This window comes from Balaenoptera ricei, chromosome 15, assembly GCF_028023285.1.
Source record: "Balaenoptera ricei isolate mBalRic1 chromosome 15, mBalRic1.hap2, whole genome shotgun sequence".
Classification (NCBI taxonomy): domain Eukaryota; kingdom Metazoa; phylum Chordata; class Mammalia; order Artiodactyla; family Balaenopteridae; genus Balaenoptera; species Balaenoptera ricei.
In genome coordinates, this window is record NC_082653.1 from 24858334 (window position 1) to 24882047 (window position 23714).

General features: G+C 36.9%; 1 protein-coding gene across 4 annotated transcripts in view; it reads right to left on the reverse strand.

Moving 5' to 3' along the window:
* Positions 1–3816: 3816 nt before the first annotated feature.
* ITCH (itchy E3 ubiquitin protein ligase) overlaps positions 3817–23714 on the reverse strand; it is a 123884-nt gene continuing 103986 nt past the window's right edge. For 3 of the 4 annotated variants that reach the window (XM_059897630.1, XM_059897631.1, XM_059897629.1), the window contains 5 exons: positions 19168–19288; positions 18630–18734; positions 16248–16344; positions 9357–9429; positions 3817–7262 (listed from right to left, as the gene is read on the reverse strand). In XM_059897630.1, the coding sequence (XP_059753613.1) occupies positions 7163–7262; positions 9357–9429; positions 16248–16344; positions 18630–18734; positions 19168–19288 (496 nt within the window). In that variant the 3' untranslated portion in view covers positions 3817–7162. The remainder of the gene's footprint in view (positions 7263–9356; positions 9430–16247; positions 16345–18629; positions 18735–19167; positions 19289–23714) is intronic. The other variant, XM_059897632.1, reaches the window with a different exon arrangement.

Below are 23714 nucleotides of genomic sequence, written 5' to 3' on the forward strand. Positions count from 1 at the left end.
AGCCTATCAGAAGCCAGCGTGGGACGGCTGGGAGGGAGGGTAGGCGGATCTTAGCTCCCCCAGGGCTCCAGGGGAACTTGCCCCGTGCTGTCCGAAAGTGAACAGCAAAGGAGCACTTAAGCTATGGAAAATTCCTAATTCCCACTGTGCCGAAAAGACGCTGGTTCGCGTTGTTGGAAGAGGCTTTCAACTCTCAACCGACGTCTGAGCTGGATCTGCAGGTTCTAGGTTAAGGGTGGTGAGCGATTCTGAAGGCGAGGACGGGGGTTGCTGAGACCTCCTTTCAGGCAAAATGAGGCGCGAAGCCAAAAAGCTCCGAAAACGCGGGAAAATCCGGAGATCGGGCTGGAGTCAAGCGTCCCTGGGGTCTCCAGAGCGACTCCCTTGGGAATATTCCATGCAGGCTCTGAGAGAAGCGGTCAGGTCTAGCCTGGGAGTCTGAAGCCTTTGAAGCCCGAGCTCAGCGGCCACCCGGTGTTCCCTTGGAGAAGCCACTTCGCATTTCTGTGCTCCCTCGTTTTCTCACCTTCTTCCTGGAGCCCTATTGTTGCCAACAAATCTTGGCTCTCTGTGCGCCGATGCTGAAGAAATACGAGACAGATTTTGGAGGATAAGAGAGATGGCTTTATTCCTCTGCCAGGCAGAAGGGAAGACACAGCAGGCTAGCGCCTCAAGAACTGTGTGTGGCCCCCCACCCCCAAACGGAGATTTTATATGTGGGGCTCGCAGTCCCCGGTATATGATAAGGATCAAGGTAGTGAAGGTCTCGCATTCTTTTTCTCCTTGCATTATTTCAAAACAGTCATAGCTGGCGTTAGGCAGTCCGGTAATTGGGTCCCTTTGTCTCTGGTTTATCTGCCTACGACCTTCTTTCTGAAATGCAAAAGCTACAGGGGGTGATTTGTTACCAGGGGGCGCAGGGAATATAAACACCAGGACCACGATGTAATTTACATAAAGTTAGGGGTTGATAGGCCCAGGATGTAACTCACACAGCGTTAGCGTGATAGGTGCAGGATGTAATTTACATAGTGTCAGGGAGTGAGGTTAGCTTTGTGAAGTACAAATCCAGTTAGACACTACCGATTAGTAACAGTTAAAATAAAGCAAGGAGTGATTAACACTTTCAGGCCAGGTTATGTTTTCTTCTCCAGCCTGTTCACTGTTCCCTTTACTTTCCTTGTTCTCAGGAGAGGGGAAAAAAAAATCTCACTTCTATTTTTATTGCAACACTATGTTGTTCCGTTTTCCACAAAAATTTATGGGTTCTCTAGCAGGAAATAATTTGTGAATTAGTTAGCCTCAGCTTACAGTGTTCCTTCGAGGCACTGGAGCTTGCTGAATTCAACGCAGATGATCTATCTCCAAAAATTCATTCCACTGTAGCCTCTTTCAATTGGGGGAGGATTTGGTTTTCCTTCTAGGGGCGTCTGCATATTAAGAGGATTGAATAGTGACTTTACAGTGAGGAAACCTGGCAGGCACCATCTTAACCAGAGGATCAAGGTTAACATAACTGGTAATGGGATATATTGATATGTGCCCTCTGATATCATGCACCAAGGGCACACCACCTCTATGGTGTCTTTCACACAAAAAAATCCATGGCCTTAACCATAAGAAAACATTAACCAAACTTAGGACATTCTACAAGGTGCCAGATCAATACTCTTCAAAAAATGTCAAGGTCTGAATGAGGAACTGTCACAGATTGGAAGAGACTGAGAAAAATGACACTGGTGGGAAAACTGGTGATACCTGTATAAAGGTTGTAGTTTAGTGTCATTTTACCCATGTGAAGTTTTTATAATTGTACCAAGTTATATGGGATGTTAACATTAGGGAAAGCTGGGTGAAGTGTGTGCAGGAGTTCTCTGTACTATACTATTTTTTTGCAACAGCTCTGTAAGTCTAAAATTATTTCAAAGTAAAGTTAAAAAAAAAAAAGGATTGGATACAAAGAAATGATTATTGAATCTGGAAACATTATAAAAGCGTTTAGGAAGGGGAAGAAGGGCTGTAGTGACTGGACCTCAAAATATCCTGGGAGATAGGCACAGGATGATCATCACCACCATCTTACATATGGAGAAACAGACTGAGAGGGGGTGAATGAATTGAACAAGGTCACAATCACAGAAGCAGAAAGTTCATGTGACTGGAGCCAGAATAAGAATTGAGGAGTTGGAAGTAGTCAGGGCCTTGAGTGACAGGTTTATGAGTTTTGGAGTTTATTCTGTGGCAATGGAGGAACCACTGTAATATTTTAAGAGGGGAGAACCATGAGACAACTCTTCCACAAATCATTCTGAGGCAGCACAGATGGACTGGAGAGAATGGAGGCAATGACAAGAAGTTGCTACAGTCAACCACGGTAGGGATGATGGATGTGGGCTGTGGCAATGGGGGGCAGCTCCGAAAGAAGTGATTCAAAAGAAGTTTTGGAGATGGATTTGATAGGATTTGGAGACCAATTAGATGGAACAGCTGAACTGGTTATGGAAAACTCCCAGGGTTGTTGTGAGTAGCAGTACAGCAAAACGTTTAAGCATGCAGTCTTTGGAATCAGACAGTCCTGGATTCCAGTTTGCACTCTTGCCACTTAATAGCTGTGGACACTTCAAGTTACTCAATTATGTTGAGCCTATTTTCTATTCTATAAAATAGAGATAATCATTCGTCTCTGAAAGTGACCAGGAAGACTGACAGTGCATGTGGCATATCTAAGTGTCTGGGACATAGTAATAAATGTTGACAGTTGTCCTGGACTCAGTAAATATAGGTGTGATATTGGTCGCTAGGATAGAGAAGATAAAATAGAAGAGGTCTGAATTAGAAATGAGGAAAATAACAGCATGGCTATTTTCAGTGATCTGCAGGTATGACTGAAAATTCTCAAGGTCCTTCCCTGTGAGTTTCTTCGAGGAAACCCTCCTGCCCACAGCATCTCTGCTCAGTGGGAACCTGTTCATAAGGGACCAAAACTGTCCTTCCTAGGTCTCCACTGAAGACCTGGAAGATTACCGTGGATCCTTCCCCTAAATGTCCTGACCACAAAGGAGCCCTACAGACATATGGGAATTGACCAATGAAATGAGCTGTGAGTGACAGCAGTTTCTGTTCTGGAGTTACACAATGTGAGACACTCTTCCTAAAAGTCCAGAGAATAGCAGCCAGTCAGCCATAGCTGAGTCCCAGTTTGATGCTTTATAGGGTTTGGGGCTGGACAGCCAAATGGTCAGTAAAAGTAACTACTTATTTTCCCATGGAAGATTTCCTCATGCTGGGGGAACACGTCTTCCCTCTTTTTTTAGCCACGCTGAAAACTAGAGCTTTCTAGCTGCTTATATAGGACAGAATAAATAGGATAGGGCCTACTTTGCAGGATCTGGAAGGAACCTGTCCTCCAGTCACTGTTAGATGAGGATATTAAAAAACCCCACTTCCCTTAGCATCTTTCCCCTGGATCTATTTTAAATAAGAGCATGATCACTTGGTTTCCTAATAAGAAAAAGTCTTGGTAGCCAGCTGGTAATTCTCTATTGAGCACCTATGGCTGGGATCCTGTCTTAGGGAAACCCTTGGTTGTCCCAGAAAAGGAGATGTCTTCATCTTGGTTCTCTTCAACACTGGCACTAAATCCAGTCTCACCTGAGTCTTTCTAGTTTTTTTCCTATCTACTCCAGAGTACAAGACAGGCTGTAACCTGCTCACTTACAAAAGCAGAGGGGCAGAAATCTATATGACCTGTTCACATAGAAGGCTTCCCTGCAAGTGGGGAAAACCTTACTCAAGACTAAAAGAAAAGTGTGCGAATGAAGGACCAAAAAGTTTAATTGTAAACAGTCTTACAACTTTTAAGGAAATGCAAGTGAGGCAGCCCCCTGCAGGACCTTTATAAGAGCACTTCACTCCTTGTGGTATTTGTAAAGTTACCTGAGTGTTTGAAATTACAGTTCAAGAAAACAAAGGAACTCCAATACAGTAATATACAATCCAGTGCTGCCATTCCATTTTTGGTTAATGAAAGCATAGCATATATACAAATAATTTTGTAAATAACCCTAAAAGAAAAACAAAAAAATGAGGGGGGCTGGAGATGCCAATAATGTTAAATAGAAGTAGTTAACCTAAAGGAGTTTAAAAGGATGGAGTTACATCCAAAACAAGGAGGGATATAAAAATAGAGAAGTCTAATTCCATGAGTCGTCCCTAATAACATTTCAGATTATTAAGCAGGTAAATAAAAAGTGGCAGAGTGGGTTTGACTGAAAGAGTTCATTTAGGATGAGACCTCTTTGGGCAGGTGAGTCATGTTTCACTAAAATTTCAGATGAATTGACATTGGTATGTCAATCTCTTGATGAAAAACTAGTACCTGAATTTTAAATAGAGTTATTGTAAGTCTTATGAAATTACATTCTTCTGCACTCTGATATAAGATCATAAAAGACAGAGCAGTAATTCATTATTATGAGCTGCTGGACCAGTTTTAAATCACTCTATTTGATGAAACAAGTGAGGTCCTTCCCTCCAGACCCAGGCTATGTGAAATGCTGCCTTCCCCAACCTCCCAAAAGAGCAGAAGAATAAGGCAATTGCTCATTTTACTTTGTTTTTATTTCAACATAACATGCAGTAAAAAAATTAACAGGATTTATTAGCATTTACAATGCTTACAAAGAAAAAAGGACTCTAAAAGCAATTTAGTTCAGATTTAAGAAATCGCTCTAATTAAACACTTACAATAAATCTATTTCCAAATGATCAATTTGGACCAAAATTTAAGATAGTATTTGGTAGATATTTATGTCTGCTGTCTATTTGCAGTATTTTTATATAACCTCTGATTCTTGGGATATCCAGCCCCCATTTTCCTAACACAGCAGGGAAAGACATATACATGTGGCCATTTAAATTAAAGGAAGAAATGGAGTAAGGGAGATCCCAGGCTGCAAAAATATATACAAGCATTTACCTTTTCCAGAACTAAATGTTTCTTCCATAAAAATATTAAATAGCCAAGCCCTATAGAACTAGGGCCAGGACTACTTCAAATATAACTATTCTGTATTTTAAAAATATAGGGCAGAAAGCCTTTTGGATGATATTTATACATTTTTGAACAATATTTCTAGGTCCCTAAATGAATCATCAAGCATTATGTAGAACAAAAAAAGTCTACTTTCTTACATTATCTCTTAATTTAATCTCATAAATCTATAGTAAATATTGTAGGTAACTACATTTCAATGTGAGCATTCACCTCAATAGGAAGTCTTTATAGAAGGCTTAATCTCCATAGCCATATATTACCAAAATTCAGACTTATATAACGAATCGGTAGTTGGCAGACATTCGCTCTGTAAGACAAAGCAACAGTTTTTTGCCCCCTACCAACAAAAAGGCAGAGTCACTACTTTGAAAACAACTAGGGCTTAGAGACTGTACTACATTTCCTAGAGTAAGTAGAATAAAATCAAAATAAAGACAGGATTGGGGGGAGCCCAATCTCTCCCTTTACACTAACAATTTCTAGATGAGGCAACCCTTTCACTCACGTAAGTCTGCTTTATGATGGCAGTGTTTTAGAGTACAGATACACAAGTTGCAAAGTGTTTTTGTTGTTTTTCCAAGATGTAAAAGGAAGAGTAGTTAGGGACAAAAACCCCCATTCTCTTTCCATATACAACAGGGGTTTGCTATTCTCTGCTGATTTTTGGCTCAATGCTATTTGTTCACGCTATGGTACTGAAACCTGCCAAAGTCCCTATCTCATGAGTTATGAGGCTGTCCTCAGGGTTCGGCTATGATAGGCACTCAGCTGGCTTCGGCTTCCTCCCACTGTCCATAAAGTCAAACCTCTGACAGCAGTCATCTTCACAGAGTCTAAGCAGGCTAAGTTAAAAAAATTACCACAGAAAAAGTCAAAGTGCATTCATTAATCAGTTACTAACAGAGCAATCTAACAGTCATGGGGAAAACCTGTTAAAATTTTTAGAGGTGAACAGAATATCCAGCTAAGGACAAGGGAAAGAATGGAAATAACTACTCTAACAGGTGTCAGAGAAATTATCAGTTTAAAAAGTTTTAATTCACATAGAGAATACATTTCTGTGGTTACTAGAAATGTATTGTGCATAAACGTATTACTCTCTTCTTTTTAGCCAGTACCACAGCTCTCCCTCCCTAATGAAAATGTAATTTTACAGGATGTTTCATTGACCTCTACTTGGATTAGAAAGCACTCTAGATATAACTTGAACTCCTTAGCAATAATTAAATGTAACTGAAGTTGTTGGATTATGATAAAATTATAAAGATGCAATTAATATACAGGAACATATAAAAATTGTTGATGGCCTTCAAAGAATTCAGCTAAATTAATTCCAATTCTAGGTTAACTTTTATACAGACAGTGAAGGAAGCATAGTGTTAATACTGTTTGTGAAGTTTAGTATTTGCAAGGCAATGAAAACAAACTTCCAAATGAAGAGAGTTATGCAGTCATTTGCAGGCTGGGACCAACTTCTCTCTGAATTCAAATTAACAAAACTACTTTGTAGAGAGATACAAGAGTCTCATATCTCTCCTTTCTAGAGATAACATCAAAATGATGCATGGATTTCATGCTCCGGAAAGGAAAAACAACAGTCAGGCCAGGCTGAAATAAGAGGGAGAGCACAAGCCAGAAGTTTGCTCACATCCCCAGAAGCTGGGCTATTTTAAACAAATACCTCTTACCATGAGGCTATTATAGGAAGATCTTACATATTTTAGTTACCAAGGGACTTCCCTGCATATTTTCAGAATCTCTAAAAGAAAAAACCCTACTCCCAAATGAGACTTCTGATACACATATACAAAATTTTTGTTAAGGAAACAATCTAGTGGAATAAGACAAGGCAGATTTCATTGTTGTGTTAATTCCATGTTAAGTAAGGTTTTGACTAGTCACTTGCAGATCTGATTTCTGGAACATTGAAAAGAAATCCAGAATCACTGGGAGATAAATCTCAACGATAACATTAATTTACTTACACTCAAGGTAACTCTCTAAACAGTCACAGTCCAATTTTACAAGATGTGCAATAGGCAAAGAAGGAAAAGGACAAACATTGCAAATAAGTTCTTGTCCTTTGGCGGTGCAAGCTCTCAGAAGTCACTCTTGTCCAAATCCTTCTGTTTCTTCAATAGCAAATAATAGCTTTTCCTTCAGTTGCTCATAGCTCTTGTAGGGTGGCAGGTCCAGGCGGTTAAAACTAAAAGTAAGAATTGTTAGCTTGAGAAAAGGAAATATACTAAGAATAATATGGGCAGTGTAACAATGGTTTTAAAGCCAGACAAAATTAGGTTCAAATCCCAGCTCTGTCACTGGGCCCTTGAGCATGTGTTTTTTACTTTTCTGAGTCTCGGTTTTTTCTTTGGTAAAATGGGAATAACAATATTTATCTCTCGGGATAGAGTGAAGAATAAACAAGCATATATATAGCACAGTACTGGTGCTCAGCAGGTACTCAGTAAAATGTCACTCCTCTCAAGCTTTCCCATCCACCCTAATCTATATGTGGTCAGCAAACTTTTGCTGTAAAGGGCTAGACAGTAAATACTTCAGGCTTTGTGAGTCATAGGTCTCTTATCAAAAGGTTTTAAGTATACCCCATTAAGAATAAAAAAGTTTTCGGCTCTAATATCTAATACGTTGGTCGGACTGAATTTCTCTGTCCTATTCTTAGCTGTGAGTTTTTAAAGGCATCTTCTAATTTTGGGCCATATTAAGAACACCTTCAGAAGGTAACAGGTAGTGAATCTGCCCTAAAGCCTTGGCCTTCTGCTATATTTTAAGAAATAATGCTATCCACAAAGGGAAAATAAATTTACGGTTATAGAAATGAACAAATGGAAACATGGAACTTGAAAAAGTAATGAGGCTGGTTTTCATGTGTGACTGAGATAAGCTATTCACAATAATGTAATGGCACAATCTGTTCCAAGCTTAAAAAAAGGGAGAAAAGATCAAATCAAAATATATGTGTACAAGATGAATGTAAAAAAATCAATTGTATTTCAATATACTAGCAATGAATAATCTGAAATGAAATTAAGAGAACAATTCCATTTATAATAGCTTCAAAAAGAATAAAATACTTAGGAATAAATTTATCAGAAGAAATGCAGGGCTCGTGTAATGAAAACCACAAAACATTGTTGAAATAAGTTAAACACCTAAACAAATGGAAAGACACCTGATATTCATGGATCAGAAGACTTAATACTGTTAAGATGACCTTACTCCCCCAAACTGATCAAAGCAATTCATATCAAAATCCCAGCTGACCTCTTTGCAGAAATGGACAAGCTGATCTTATAATTCATATGGAAATCCAAAGAACCCAGAAGAGCAGAAACAATCTTGAAAAAGTTGGAGAATGCATACTTAATTTCAAAACTCACTGAAAAGCTACAGTAATCAAGACAATGTTACTGCCATTAAGGACAGACATATAGATCAATGGAATAGAATTGAGAATCCAGAAATAAACCCATGTATTTACGGTCAATTGATTTTCAACAAACATGCCAAGCTGTTATTCTTAAAAAGCCACATGTATGAAAATACAAAGGAGCAAACAATAAAATAAACAAAAAGGGTAGATAGGGAAAATAAACAAATATCCTGCAAGGTATATGTATGACTACTGAAATGTCCCACAAAATAAAGTTCAACTATTGTTGACATTAGGTTGAATTCCAATATACTGTATTTGAGTCAAGATTAGGGTTTGTTTTTAGTTTTGTACATTTTTGGAAATGTGGTTAAACTACGTTTATAATGAGAAAATAGTATTTCTGTCACTATGTTAGAGTAGCTCTCCCTACAGCTATCTAGACTTGATTTCTTCCTCTGCCTACAGAGAAAAGTTAAGTTTTCTAAATATCACATTTCAAAAAAAAAAAATTGGGGGTGGGGGGAGGAATTGACTGTTAATGGCAACAGGGATTGTTTTGGGATGAAGGAAATACTCTAAAACTAGATTATAGTGATGGTTACTTTTCTGAAAATCTACTAAATATCACTGAATTAAAATGGGTAAGTTTTTTGTTACATTATGTCTCACTAAAGCTATTAAAAATAATTCAATACCATGGGGAAAGTATTTCATTTCTAATTTCTAACAAGTTTTAGTATATACAGGATAAATGCGAAAAAACTATTTTCTACGCTCTTTCTTTTTTGTCTTTTTAATTTTTCTTTTATTTTGAAGTATAGTTGATTAACAATGTTGTGTTTGTTTGAGGTCTGCAGCAAAGTGATTCAGTTATACATATAACTGAATCTTTCTGATTTTACTTACCAGGTATGACTTCTAGGCAACCAATTTTCTTTCCCAACTTTTTCAATGCAGAATTTCTGTGGCCCATTGCTCCCTAAAAGTGAAATCATCAACAGTTTGATAATGCACTGGTTCTCAAATTGTTATCCCCAATCCAGCTGCATCAGCATCACCAGAGAACTTGTTAAGAATCACAAATCCACAGGCCCTAACCCAAGCCTACTGAATTGAATCAAAAACTCTGGGGGTGAGGCTCAGCAACAGTGTTTTAACAAGCTTCCAGGCGATTCTGATTGAGAGCTAGAGTTTGAGAACCACATTGTTAATGTATACCCAAGAGGAGAAAATGCACTTTTATCTAGTATTGCTTAGCCAGAATAACAGAATGCTATAATTAATAATACCTCACATAAGAGCAGAACACATAAAAAGCTTAATTTTAGTTTTAAACACAATAGGGAAACTACAGCTCACTGTCTTACAAAACTTGATTTAAATAGAAAATTGTTAAAACTTTAGAAAATGTAAACAACCTAGTGAATTCAATATTAACAATGCTTGTGCTTATAGGTCCTATAGGGCAGACCCTTACACACCTAACACCCCATTCTTGCCTCTCATTTACCTTGTGTTGGAGTCAGCTGTTAATGGTTATCTTTAAGCACCGGTTTTCTAAAAAGGTCACTACTGCTCCCTAAGAAGCATTTACTGGTGGTCATAAGGACTGGTAGTACTACTGGACTTTTAAATAAGAAGGGGCCAGGCACACTTATTGTTCCGCCATATATAAGACAGTCATACCCAAAGAACTTTCTCATGTTCCACCTGACTAAACCCAGTACAAATATAAAGTGGTAGTACTTTTGTATCTAATCACATTGAAGTGTTTTCACAAGTAGTTATGCGAAAAGCCCAGTACTATAGGATATGGTCATTATGAAAAAGGATAGTTAAAATTATTAAATAATTAAGCTTGAAATTATTAAATGGTTTATGTACTGGCACATTCTCTCAATATATTACAGCATTTCTAACCACACAGATGGAAAGTTTCGTTTAATAGTTCTAATTAGTATGTAATAGTAGAGTCTGGATTGCTTTTAATAGACTTAGAATCAAATATTAACATAGCAGAGAGGGACTTCCCTGGTGGCGCAGTGGTTAAGAATCCACCTGCCAATGCAGGGGAGATGGATTCGAGCCCTGCTCCGGGAAGATATCACACGCCGTGGAGCAACTAAGCCCTGCGCTACAACTACTGAGCCTGGGTTCTAGAGCCCGCAAACCACAACTACTTAGCCCACGTGCCACAACTACTGAAGCCCATGTGCTCTAGGGCCCGTGCTCCACAACAAGAGAAGCCACTGCAATGAGAACCCTGCGCACCTCAACGAAGAGTAGCCCCCGCTCACCACAACTACAGAAATCCCGCACACAGCAAGGAAGACCCAGTGCAGACAAAAATAAAAATTTAAAAAATAAAATAAAATAGCAGAGAAATATGAAATTAAGGATTTTAGTGAATTTCATTGATAAAGGCTATTTTACAAATATGTCATATTATCAAATACTATTACCCTGGATGCTTTCTAAAATTTTATGGAATTGTAAGACATCATGTTGTAAACATTATATACTGAAGTTAATTTCAGGTTGCCTGTTGTTTTCAATCTTACTCTGACACTGTCCCTAAACGAAACAACCTCCAGATAGACTCTTGCACCACTTTTCCTATTTTTCAGCCTATTTCAACTTTAAAAAGGTCTCTGAGGCCTTTGTACATATCAGAGCCTTGGCCTATACTGGAATTTCGTGATTAGACACTACACTTTAAAATAAGATCTACCTCATTTTTCTCTACTTTGATCAGCTATAGTTTATTCTGGCAAGTATATTATCCTTAATTCACTTAGGTTATTTCCCTCTTTTTCTTATATTTATTTACGTCTATTTATTATTTCTTACCTTTTCTATCTGTTCTTTCATATTCCAGTGATTCTTATACAGAAGGGCTTCTGACCTTCTCTTAAGCCCAAATCTTTTCTTCTAAATAGGAACAACATTTTGTGTCTTCTAACAGAGTTTTTCCCAAATGTACATGTATTGAAACAAATATTATTTCTTTATAAATCATTTTTAAAAATTTTCTTCTTTGTATTAGTGTTATGTATCTGTATTTTTTGGAGATTGTAGATACATTATTTCACATCTACCAACTTCATTCCGTGAGGGTATTATAAATATGTTAAAAAAATGGGATATTAGATCTGATAAGGTCAAAAACCACCAGATTAAATTGTTATATACATCACTCTTACAACTTTCTTTTCCTACACTGGGTGGAAGGAAGGTTAAACCAATGTACTCTAAAATTCGATGAACCACAATCTCACTATCTCTGTCTTCCACAGGTATCCTTTTGTGTTGCTTTAGACTGCTCCATCCAACCCCAAATATTATCCTCAAGAGAAGACCTGGTTCTTGTTTTTTTAATAATCAGATTTCCAGTTTATACTGAGAAGCTTGTACCAGTTTTTTCTTCATTTTGGTCACTATTCCTTACCTCTCCAACCGCCAACATGGTTTCTCTTTTTCAAACTACAGAGCATTCTCAAAGGACTTACAAATTATCCTTTTTGAGACTTCTTTCTCTGTAGCACTAGATAAAAACTTCCCTTCTATATTGCTTCGGAGAAACTAAAATATTTATTCTCTGGTCTCTCCTTTAAGTCTGTCTCTAGGCTAGTCATGTCTCACCCCTAAATGTTTCTAAGCATCGGCTCTCTACTCTTCTCTGTATTCTATTTCTGCATAAGCCCATCCATTCTCACAGCTTCAAATGTCACTGCTTCACTGCTCTTATGAGTCTACTTTCTCCCTCTACTCTTACCTCTAAACTCGTGCTTTAACAACACCTGTAAAACTGTCCCCTCACTGAGATTTTCTACTTGGTTGTCTGATAGTCACCTTAAACTCAGCAGATTCTTTTTTTTTAAGATTTTTAGAAATTTCATGTAATGTCTGAAACATTTATATTAACATATTTCCATACAAATAACCCAATGAAAGTTTAGTATTAGTTGTTTTGTTTGTTTGTTTTATACTGCAGGTTCTTATTAGTCATCAATTTTATACACATCAGTGTATACATGTCAATCCCAATCGCCCAATTCAGCACACCACCATCCCCATCCCACCGCAGTTTTCCCCCCTTGGTGTCCATATGTCTGTTCTCTACATCTGTGTCTCAACTTCTGCCCTGCAAACTGGCTCATCTGTACCATTGTTCTAGGTTCCACATACATGCGTTAATATACGATATTTGTTTTTCTCTTTCTGACTTACTTCACTCTGTATGACAGTCTCTAGATCCATCCACATCTCAACAAATGACTCAATTTCGTTCCTTTTTATGGCTGAGTAATATTCCATTGTATATATGTACCACAACTTCTTTATCCATTCGCCTGTTGATGGGCATTTAGGTTGCTTCCATGACCTGGCTATGGTAAATAGTGCTACAATGAACATTCGGGTGCATGTGTCTTTTTGAATTACGGTTTTCTCTGGGTATGTGCCCAGTAGTGGGATTGCTGGGTCATATGGTAATTCTATTTTTAGTTTTTTAAGGAACCTCCATATTGTTCTCCATAGTGGCTGTATCAATTTACATTCCCACCAACAGTGCAAGAGGGTTCCCTTTTCTCCACACCCTCTCCAGCATTTGTTGTTTGTAGATATTCTGATGATGCCCATTCTAACTGGTGTGAGGTGATACCTCATTGTAGTTTTGATTTGCATTTCTCTAATAATTAGTGATGTTGAGCATCTTTTCATGTGCTTTGTGGCCATCTGTATGTCTTCCTTGGAGAAATGTCTATTTAGGTCTTCTGCCCATTTTTGGATTGGGGTGTTTGTTTCTTTAATATTGAGCTGAATGAGCTGTTTATATATTTTGGAGATTAATCTTTTGTCCGTTGATTCGTTTGCAAATATTTTCTCCCATTCTGAGGGTTGTCTTTTCCTCTTGTTTATGGTTTCCTTTGCTGTGCAAAAGCTTTGAAGTTTCATTAGGTCCCATTTGTTTATTTTTGTTTTTATTTCCATTACTCTAGGAGGTGGATCAAAAAAGATCTTGCTGTGATTTATGTCAAAGAGTGTTCTTCCTATGTTTTCCTCTAAGAGTTTTATAGTGTCCAGTCTTACATTTAGGTCTCGAATCCATTTTGAGTTTATTTTTGTGTATGGTGTTAGGGAGTATTCTAATTTCATTCTTTTACATGTAGCTGTCCAGTTTTCCCAGCACCACTTATTGAAGAGACTGTCTTTTCTCCATTGTATATCTTTGCCTCCTTTGTCATAGATTAGTTGACCACAGGTGCGTGGGTTTATCTCTGGGCTTTCTATCTTGTTCCATTGATCTATGTTTCTGTTTTTGTGCCAGTACCATATTGTCTTGATTACTGTAGCTTTGTAGTATAGTCTGAAGTCAGGGAGTCTGATTCCTCCAGCTCCGTTTTTTTCCCTCAAGACTGCTTTGGCTATTCGGGGTCTTTTGTGGCTCTATACAAATTTTAAGATGATTTGTTCCAGCTCCGTAAAAAATGCCATTGGTAATTTGATAGGGATTGCATTGAATCTGTAGATTGCTTTGGGTAGTATAGTCATTTTCACAATGTTGATTCTTCCAATCCAAGAACATGGATCTCTCCATCTCTTGGTATCATCTTTAATTTCTTTCATCAGTGTCTTATAGTTTTCTGCATACAGGTCTTTTGTCTCCCTAGGTAGGTTTACTCCTAGGTATTTTATTCTTTTTGTTGCAATGGTAAATGGGAGTGTTTCCATGATTTCTCTTTCAGATTTTTCATCATTAGTGTATAGGAATGCAAGAGATTTCTGTGCATTAATTTTGTATCCTGCAACTTTACCATATCCATTAATTAGCTCTAGCAGTTTTCTGGTGGCAGTTTTAGGATTCTCTATGTATAGTATCATGTCATCTGCAAACAGTGACAGTTTTACTTCTTCTTTCCCAATTTGTATTCCTTTTCTTTTTCTTCTCTGATTGCTGTGGCTAGGACTTCCAGAACTATGTTGAATAATAGTGGTGAGAGTGGACATCCTTGTCTCATTCCTGATCTTAGAGGAAATGCTTTCAGTTTTTCACCATTGAGAATGATGTTTGCTGTGGGTTTGTCATATATGGCCTTTATTATGTTGAGGTAGGTTCCCTCTATGCCCACTTTCTGGAGAGTTTTTACCAGAAATGGGTGTTGAATTTTGTCAAAAGCTTTTTCTGCATCTATTGAGATGATCATATAGTTTTTATTCTTCAATTTGTTAATATGGTGTATCACATTGATTGATTTGCGTATATTGAAGAATCCTTGCATCCCTGGGATAAATCCCACTTGATCGTGGTGTATGATCCTTTTAATGTGCTGTTGGATTCTGTTTGCTAGTATTTTGTTGAGGATTTTTGCATCTATATTCATCAGTGATATTGGTCTGTAATTTTCTTTTTTTGTAGTGTCTTCGTCTGGTTTTGGTATCAGGGTGATGGTGGCCTCAGAATGAGTTTGGGAGTGTTCCTTCCTCTGCAATTTTTTGTCAGCAGATTCTTTACATTTCACAACTTCTCCATGTTTCATAACATGGTAAACATTCTTCCTTTATATTTCATTTTCTAATCAAGTCCTATTTCTACCTTTGGAACTTCTCTAGCATTTCTCTCTTCTTTTCCATCCTTATTTTATCTCCTAAGATCAGGTTCTTATCATTGCTCTAATCATTCTTCCTATTTCCAGGCTCTTCCATCTGCATGCTATACCTTACTATCAAATCTTCCTAAAAGGCAGCTTCAGCAAGTTCACCTGTCTTCAAAAAGTTCCCACAGCTTCCAAAACCCTAAGTAATGTCCAAATTCTTTTGGTCTGGCTTTTAAAGTCTTTTGAACTGGTTCCACACACTGTATCCAGAATTGCCTATTTAATTCTTTAATTCTGACTCTCTTCTCCAGCTGAAAAAGACTTAGGGATCACAACTTCTATCCTCTTATGGTACTTGCATAGTGTTGGTGTTAAAGAAAGACTTGAATTTATTTATTTAGTCACAAAATAAATATTCTTAAGGTCATTCATTTCAAAATAACATACAATTTAATCAGTGACTATTATGTGACAGGCACTGTACTAGGCACTAGAAATAAAAAGATAAAGATATGGATCTATATCTCAAAGAGCTCCAGGTATAACAGGGAAGAGTGGTAAACAAGTCATTAAAATATAATACAAACAATAGTAGTGTCTCTCATAGGAGACAGTGAAATGTTTGCCTTATGACTGAATGAAGAAACAGATCTACATATAGAAGACCATTATCCTACTGAGTTAAAACATGGGATCTAGCCTAAGAGTTAAAAACTTCTAGAGATAAGGATTACAAAGCGATTTAAAAGTTGACACAGGGCTTCCCTGGTGGTGCAGTGGTTGAGAATCTGCCTGCCAATGCAGGGGACATGGGTTTGAGTCCTGGTCTGGGAAGATCCCACAAGCTGCGGAGCAACTAGGCCCGTGAGCCACAATTACTGAGCCTGCGCGTCTGGAGCCTGGCTCCGCAACAAGAGAGGCCGTGATAATGAGAGGCCCGCGCACCGCGATGAAGAGTGGCCCCCACTTGCCGCAACTAGAGAAAGCCCTCATGCAGAAACAAAGACCCAACACAGCCATAAATAAATAAATAAATAAATAAATAAATAATTTAAAAAAAAAGTTGACACAAATCCAGGTTAACTGTGTCTAATTAAGAAAATATACTTGTCTTTGTTATTTGATACACTGTATACACATTAATACAACAGCAGTGTGATAAACAATTTTCTGTATAGGAAAAGTGATCCTGTAGACATACCCATGAGGTCAGCAAATCCTCCAACTGGCAATCGGCAGGTTCCAGTTACAAACTGCAAAAGTCTCATTCTCTTCTCATTATCGATTTCTTTAACAAACTGTTAAAAGCACATTTAAAGAGATACATAGGTCATATGTGACGTTCAGAATACTAAACAAGAAAGAAAAAAATCATTTCAAATCTTAACCAAACTCCCAGTGTTAGATGCACTGGAAAATGACTGAACCCACCACTGTGGATGGTAGAGCTTCTCCATGTTTGTCAAAAGCCCTACCAACCTTCCCCTATACCAATCCTACTACCACATCCTTATAGGGAAACAGAAAAAGAAGAGTGCCCTGGGCCCAAGAGCTCCTTACACATGCAGTCTCAAGATCAGCTCTTCTAGGGCACCCCTCCTTTTCCCTCTAGATCTGCCTGTCCTATAGAAATTCATGTCGTTACAAAGGACACAGAGGTTGAGTCAGAACAGACTTTTTGGTTTTATGAACAAATGAAATCAAGCTCACAAATTCTGACCAAGATATATCCCAGTAACGTTCTTCTCTCAATGTTCTTTATGTTTTGGTGTAGCTATGTGTTGCCAGAATTATGTGGCTTTTAACTCCTACAATTCTAATTCAAAACATTAAGTGTCTAGAGAATGCTTTCCAGCCTGTAGCACAAGAATTTTGTCTCAGCCAAATGTTTTTTTTGTAAAGAATTTTTATCCTACTGTACTAATTGTATTTGTTACAGAAGCCCAGTCATCTCAGCTTCTTATGAATTTCTTTACATAAATTTCTTTACATAATTAGCAGGCATTAAAAATTTTTTTTTTACTGTGGTTAAATATACATTAACATAAAAATTTACCATTTTAAGTGTACAGTTCAATGCCATTAAGTACATTCACACTGTTGTGTAACCATCACCACTATTTACAGAACTTTTTTTTTTTTTTTTTTTTTTTTTTAAAGAGTGAATTTTTTTAAGATATGTGAATTATGTCTCAATTTTTAAATTTTATTTATTTATTTATTTTTGGCTGTGTTGGGTCTTCGTTTCTGTGCGAGGGCTTTCTCTAGTTGTGGCAAGCGGGGGCCACTCTTCATCGCGGTGCGCGGGCCTCTCACTATCGCGGCCTCTCTTGTTGCGGAGCACAGGCTCCGGACGCGCAGGCTCAGTAATTGTGGCTCACGGGCCCAGTTGCTTCGCGGCATGTGGGATCCTCCCAGACCAGGGCTCAAACCCGTGTCCCCTACATTAGCAGGCAGATTCTCAACCACTGCGCCACCAGGGAAGCCCTACAGAACTTTTTTATTATATCAAACAAAAACTCATTTCATTAAACTTATCTCCTTGCTTCTGCCTCCCTTCTCCCCAGTCCCTGGTAACCTTTATTCTACTTTCTGTCTCTATAAATTTGCTTATTCTAGATACCTCATATAAGTGGACTCATACAATATTTGTCCTTTTGTGCCTGGCTAATTTCACTTAGCATAATATCCTTAAGGTTCACCCATGTTGTAGCCTATGTCAGAATTCCCTTTCTTCTTAAGGTTGGACAATATTCCACTGTATATATATATACCACATTTGGTTTATCCAATCATCTCTTGATAGACATTTTAGGTTGCTTCCACCTTTTGGCTAATGTGAATAATGCTGATATGAACATAGTTATACAAGTATCTGTTTGAGTCCCTGCTTTCAATTCTTTTGGTTATACCTAGGAGTAGAATTGCTAGACCATATTAATTCTATGTTTAACGTTTTGAGGAACCACCAACTGTTTTCCACAGTGGTGTACCATTTTATATTGCCAGCAGCAATGCAGGAGAGTTCCAATTTCTCCACATCCGTACCAAGGATGATTCTTTCTTTTTTTTTTTTTTTTTAATAACAGCCACCTTTTAATGGGTATATATATGTCTCACTGTGGTTTTAATTTGCACTTCCCTAATGATTAGTGATGCTGAGCAACTTTTCATGGTGCTTATAGCAGAAATTTTGTGAAGAGACACCATTATGATTCCAAACCAAGGCTCTCACTTAAGTTACACCTTCTAAGCATTAAATAATTCTCAATGAGATATGAATGATGAAAACCATACTTCAGACAGTTCTATAAAATTCCAAAAGCATTTAGATCAAATGCAGGGGAATATTATTATCTGGGGTTGTCTTATACTCTGGGCAAAGGTGCAAGGTGTGTGTTGCTTACTTGGCAATAATCAAAGAATGCTGTTATAATCGGTATTCATTTATTGTAATGCATAGAATGGAATGAGGAGCCTTAACATACTGCTACATTTTTTTCTGTGACTCATTTCCATATGTGGTAAGCAATTTCTACAAAAATTATGGTATGTCTTCCAAAAGAAAGAAACTGAGACAAACCTGCCAAAACCACATGATTTGTTTGCTTGTCCTAGTGTAATGACGGTAGATGGCATGTCTTTGCCAGTCATTCAAATCAATCTCTTGCATTCCACATAAAAGAACCTTTAGGGATGAAAAAGACAAATGGTTTCTTTAGGTAACTGTACAACCTATATAAAAATGCTAGACATAGTTAAGACTAGTATTAAACAACTTTCAAAAATTTAATCAGGAGGCTTTGGCTTGTAAACTGTGTATCAAGAATTTTATCTATATTTTTTGTAAAAGCTGAGTTTCCATGATTGGTGTCATATATACACATATTCAGGTATATAAGTCACTCACTGGACAGAGGGTCTAATACTTTTCTTTTTTTGGTAACACTTTATATATTTGGATAAATTATGGACTTCTTTTAACCACGGGGGATGCTTCAGAAACATACTGCCAGAATAAAAAATACTATTGCCATTGGAAAGATGATAAAGTGAGTTGAAAACAGACACCTGAAGGCATTATTTACCAGCATACTGCAGAGGAAAGAACAATTCATTACCTCTAATTCCTTTGCATCAAAGTACTGCAAATACTGCTGGGGAAGAATTTCATTAAAGCCCTCAAAGAAGGCTTGTGTCTGTTCTTCAACACCGCGAGACAACCTCCATTCAGCTACCATTCTGGTAAATAAATATAAAAAAAACTATGAGGAAGTTCAGATTTTACCTTTAAATTCTGAGTATAAAAATAATTTTTTAAAAGTTTATGAAAAGTGTCAAATATATATATAAGTAAAATAAATGAACCCTATGTACAGGTATCTCAGCTTCAATACAATACCAATCTTATTCCATTATGCCCCTATCCATACTCTAGATAGCATATAATTTCATTTTAAACAAACATCTCAGTATATATTTCTATAAGATGAGGCCTCTTTTTATTTTAATTTGCATAATTTATTATGCAAAATCTCTGTAACTCAAGGTTAGTTCATCATTAATTAAGGTCTTAACCTAAAATATGCTCAATGCTATGCTCAATGCTGGGGGAGATTCAGGAGTATAAGCTATTCCTTTCTTGAAGCAGCTTAAAGTTTTTTTTTTTTTTTTTTTTTTTTTACATCTTTATTGGAGTGTAATTGCTTTACAATGTTGGGTTAGTTTCTGCTGTACAACTAAGTGAATCAGCTATATGTATACATATATCCCCATATCCCCTACCTTTTGAGCCTCCCTCCCACCCTCCCTATCCCACCCCTCTAGGTGGTCACAAAGCACTGCTGATCTCCCTGTGCTATGCAGCAGCTTCCCACTAGCCATCCATTTTACATTTGGTAGTGTGTATATGTCAGTGCTACTCTCTCACTTGGTCCCAGCTTCCCCTTCCCCCACTGTGTCCTCAAGTCCATTCTCTACGTCTGCGTCTTTGTTTTTTTATTTATGTTTTTTAAAAACATAACTACAATTCTATCATCACACCAAAAAAGTGAACAATAATTCCTTTATATCAAATATTCAGTGCTCAACTTCTACTGACTGACTCAAATTTTTGGACATATTGATTGAATCAGATTAAATTTTCTTCTAATCTTCATCTACATAGATACATATTAACAGAGTTAAAATCACATCAAATACAAACTTTGTTTTATTACAGAATATTTAACAATTTTAACAAGCAAACACGTATTTTAGGCATTTGATTACTTCTTAACAATTTCAGACAACCAAAGTCCTAAAGTTTATTAAAACTCTGAAATTTTGGAAAATGGCAGTGTAGTTTGTATTGGACTAATCTTCCAGGTGATTATAATTATAAACACTGGGCAAATTACAGAAAACAAATGTCTGAAGGTGTCAGAGAGAAACCAAAGGCAGGCAGAAACTGGTGGGGACAAGATTCTTGAAGGAAGCTGGCACACTGGAGCAGAGCCGCGTTTACTAGGCTTTTCCTTTGAGGGCACTTCCCAGTTTACAAAGAGCACAGGGAAATGAAACTCAAACTAAAAGCAACAGTATTATTGGGCTGAGGAGACATGAGGTTGGGAGCGTAAAGCTGCCAAAGCAGCTACAGAAAAATCCCTGGAAGAAAAAAGACAAAGAAAAGGAGCTCCCAAATCTGCACAGAAACACACTTCAACTCCTTAGCTCACTCCTAAATACACATGTCCAGGATGATGAAACTCCAAGGAACCCTGTGCAATGAACAACTGGAAAGCCAAAGACCCAACCAGAAATTTCAGCAGCCACCTAGGGCTGTAGAGATAGAATTTAAGCTTAATTCTCACAAATTAATGGTAAAACACCTTGGGCTTTCCATTGTAAGGACTATGAACCATGTTCTAGGAATAAACGTTATGTTTTAGGATTAAAAGCAAAATGGAAATAGACTAGCTCTAGCAAGCTTCCAAACAATCAATGTGATCTGTCCTTAATTTAACTGTCTGTCTAAACAAAACTCAATACTTTTCAAAAGGGAAAAAAAAAAAGAACTCAGAGTCTCTACCGTATGTCATCCACAATAAAAAATGACTACATAGGCAAAGAAGCAGGAAAATGTGACCCATAAGAGAAAAAAGTCCATAGAATAAGGCCAACTGATAGCCCAATGCTGAAGTTAGTAAATACTTTCTAAAAGCTATTAAAAATGTATTAAATAATTTACAGGACAAGATGGAAATATATGGAGATGAAGATTCTCAACACCGAAACTCTTGAAAGAAGCAAATGGAAATTAAAGAATATCTGAATATCTGAAATGAAAATTTAATTGGATGAACTTAAAAGCAGTGAATTCAAACGAAGATCAATCAAAATGGCCTAAACTGAAGCACAGAGAAAATGAAAAAAATATAAACAGCATCTGGGATGATAGCAAAGGTTAAATATACATGTATCTGAAGTCTCTGAAGTATGAAAGAGGGAACGAAGCAAAAGGAACATCTACAGAGAAAAAGCACAAAAATTTTCCACAACTGCTGAAATGGCATCAATCAGGAGAACATAAAAGCGCGTATATATGAGGCAAAGTGCTAAAAAACCTTTAGAAAATCTTTTAAAAGCCACAGAAAAAAACATATATTTCATCCAGAAAACAAGAGAAACAGTGGCTCACATCATCAAAAATAGAAGACAATAACGGAATGACATTATTGAAAGAAACTGCTAAAAAAAAAAGAGAAAAAAACCCTATAAACCTAGAATTCTAAATCTAGTGAACATATCCTTCAAAACTGAAGATGACATACAGATGTTTTTGGATAAAAGCTGAGAGAATTTATTGCCAGCAGGTACACACTAACAGAAATGGTGAAGGAAGTTTTTAAGGCTGAAGGGAAATGATCCCAGATGGAAAAAATGGATCTGCAGAAGGAAATGAAGAGAACCAGAAATAGCAATGTGAGTAAATATACAAGACTATTATTCCCTGATTTCTTTTAAAATCTATTGATTGCTTAAAGCAAGAATATAGTATTATGGGGTTATAAACATAAGAAATAAAATAATAACAATAGCACAAATGGCTGAAATGAGATAAACAGAATTATACTATTATGAGCCTCTTATAATGTACAAGTAGTATATTAATTATAAATTATGATGTTACATATAATATTAATGTATTAGTATAATATTAATTAAAGGTGATAAGTTAAGGATGCATATATTCATTAGAGCAGTCACTAAAAATTAAAGAGGCATAGCTAAGAAAAAACCAAAGATATATAAAAAGAAAACTAGAAATTATTAATACAAAAGAGGGCAGGAAAGGAGGAACAAAAGAAATTGGGAAATAGAAGAAACAAATAGCAAGGTGGCAGGCTTAAGTCCAATCGTATCAGTAATAACATTAAATTTAAGTGTACCAATTGCAACTAAAAGTAATGATTATCAGAATGGATAAAAGTAGCAAGACCTAAGAATATGCTGCTTTTAGGAAACATACTTTAAACAGAAAGACAAAGGATTGAAAATAAAGGATGGAGGAAGATATACCATGCAAATATTAATCACAAGAAATGTGGAGAGGATATGTTAATATTTAAAAAGTAGAAAAGCAGGCAAGAGATCCAGAAACTGGAACTCAAGAATCAGTAACTATGTGAAATCTCACCCCTATCTGACTGAACTGGTGTTGAGAATATGTCAGTGAACTAGTAACTATTGAGACTAAAAGTATGAACTAATGCAAAGCATAAGAGACTACGCTAAGAAAACCATCTTTTTACTTAAAAATTTTACCTGCTCTTCAAATATTCCCCACAAAAATATCTGCATATAAATTTGAGATTCTTTTCAATGCCATGATGTTACATGGCACAGTAGTTACAGAATTGGTATTTAAAAAAGTGATCCAGCACTGCTTCTAGCCTTAACACTCACACTTCTGGAGAAAAACTGAAAGTTCTATATGACCAAAATTCTTTTCTATTACTTTACAAATTTTCATATTTCTGGTTAAATTGAAATATATCAGAAAGTGGGGATTAAACTCATTAGCATCCACTAGACTAATTCTTTGTAAGGTTTACAGTTTGAATTAACCTGCAGGATAGTCCCTCTACCTTGCTGCCTCCACAACAATCTGTCCTCTCTCTCATGGGCTTTGCTGCCAGACTCGTTAAAAAGAAATTTAGACTTTCTACTGAATTTAGTCCTTAATTTCTTGTAATCTGGCCTCTATATCTACCATTGGGCTACAGTTCTAACTGTTCTCTTAAGGGTTATCATAACTTATCAGCCACAACATCTTCTAAAGATTCTTCATTTTCCTTGGCTTCTGAAATGCAGGACATGGCAAATGGGCTATCAATTCTGAGCTGCCTGACAGCATCACACACCATGGCAACTCTTCTCTACTTAACGATTTGTGACTTGTGCTTTCCAGCCTCTGTATCTCTGCATATAACTTTTGCTCTTATTTCTACATAACTGAATCCTTCCCAACCATCAAGGCTCAAATTAAATACCATCAGATTCTTGCTCCATGATTATAGCTAGATGAAAGGATGTCTCCCATAGCACTTTTCTTGTTCCTCTCTCAATGTACTTACAAGGTAGGACGTGGTGTATTGCATCCTTAACAATACATGAGCAGTTCTCA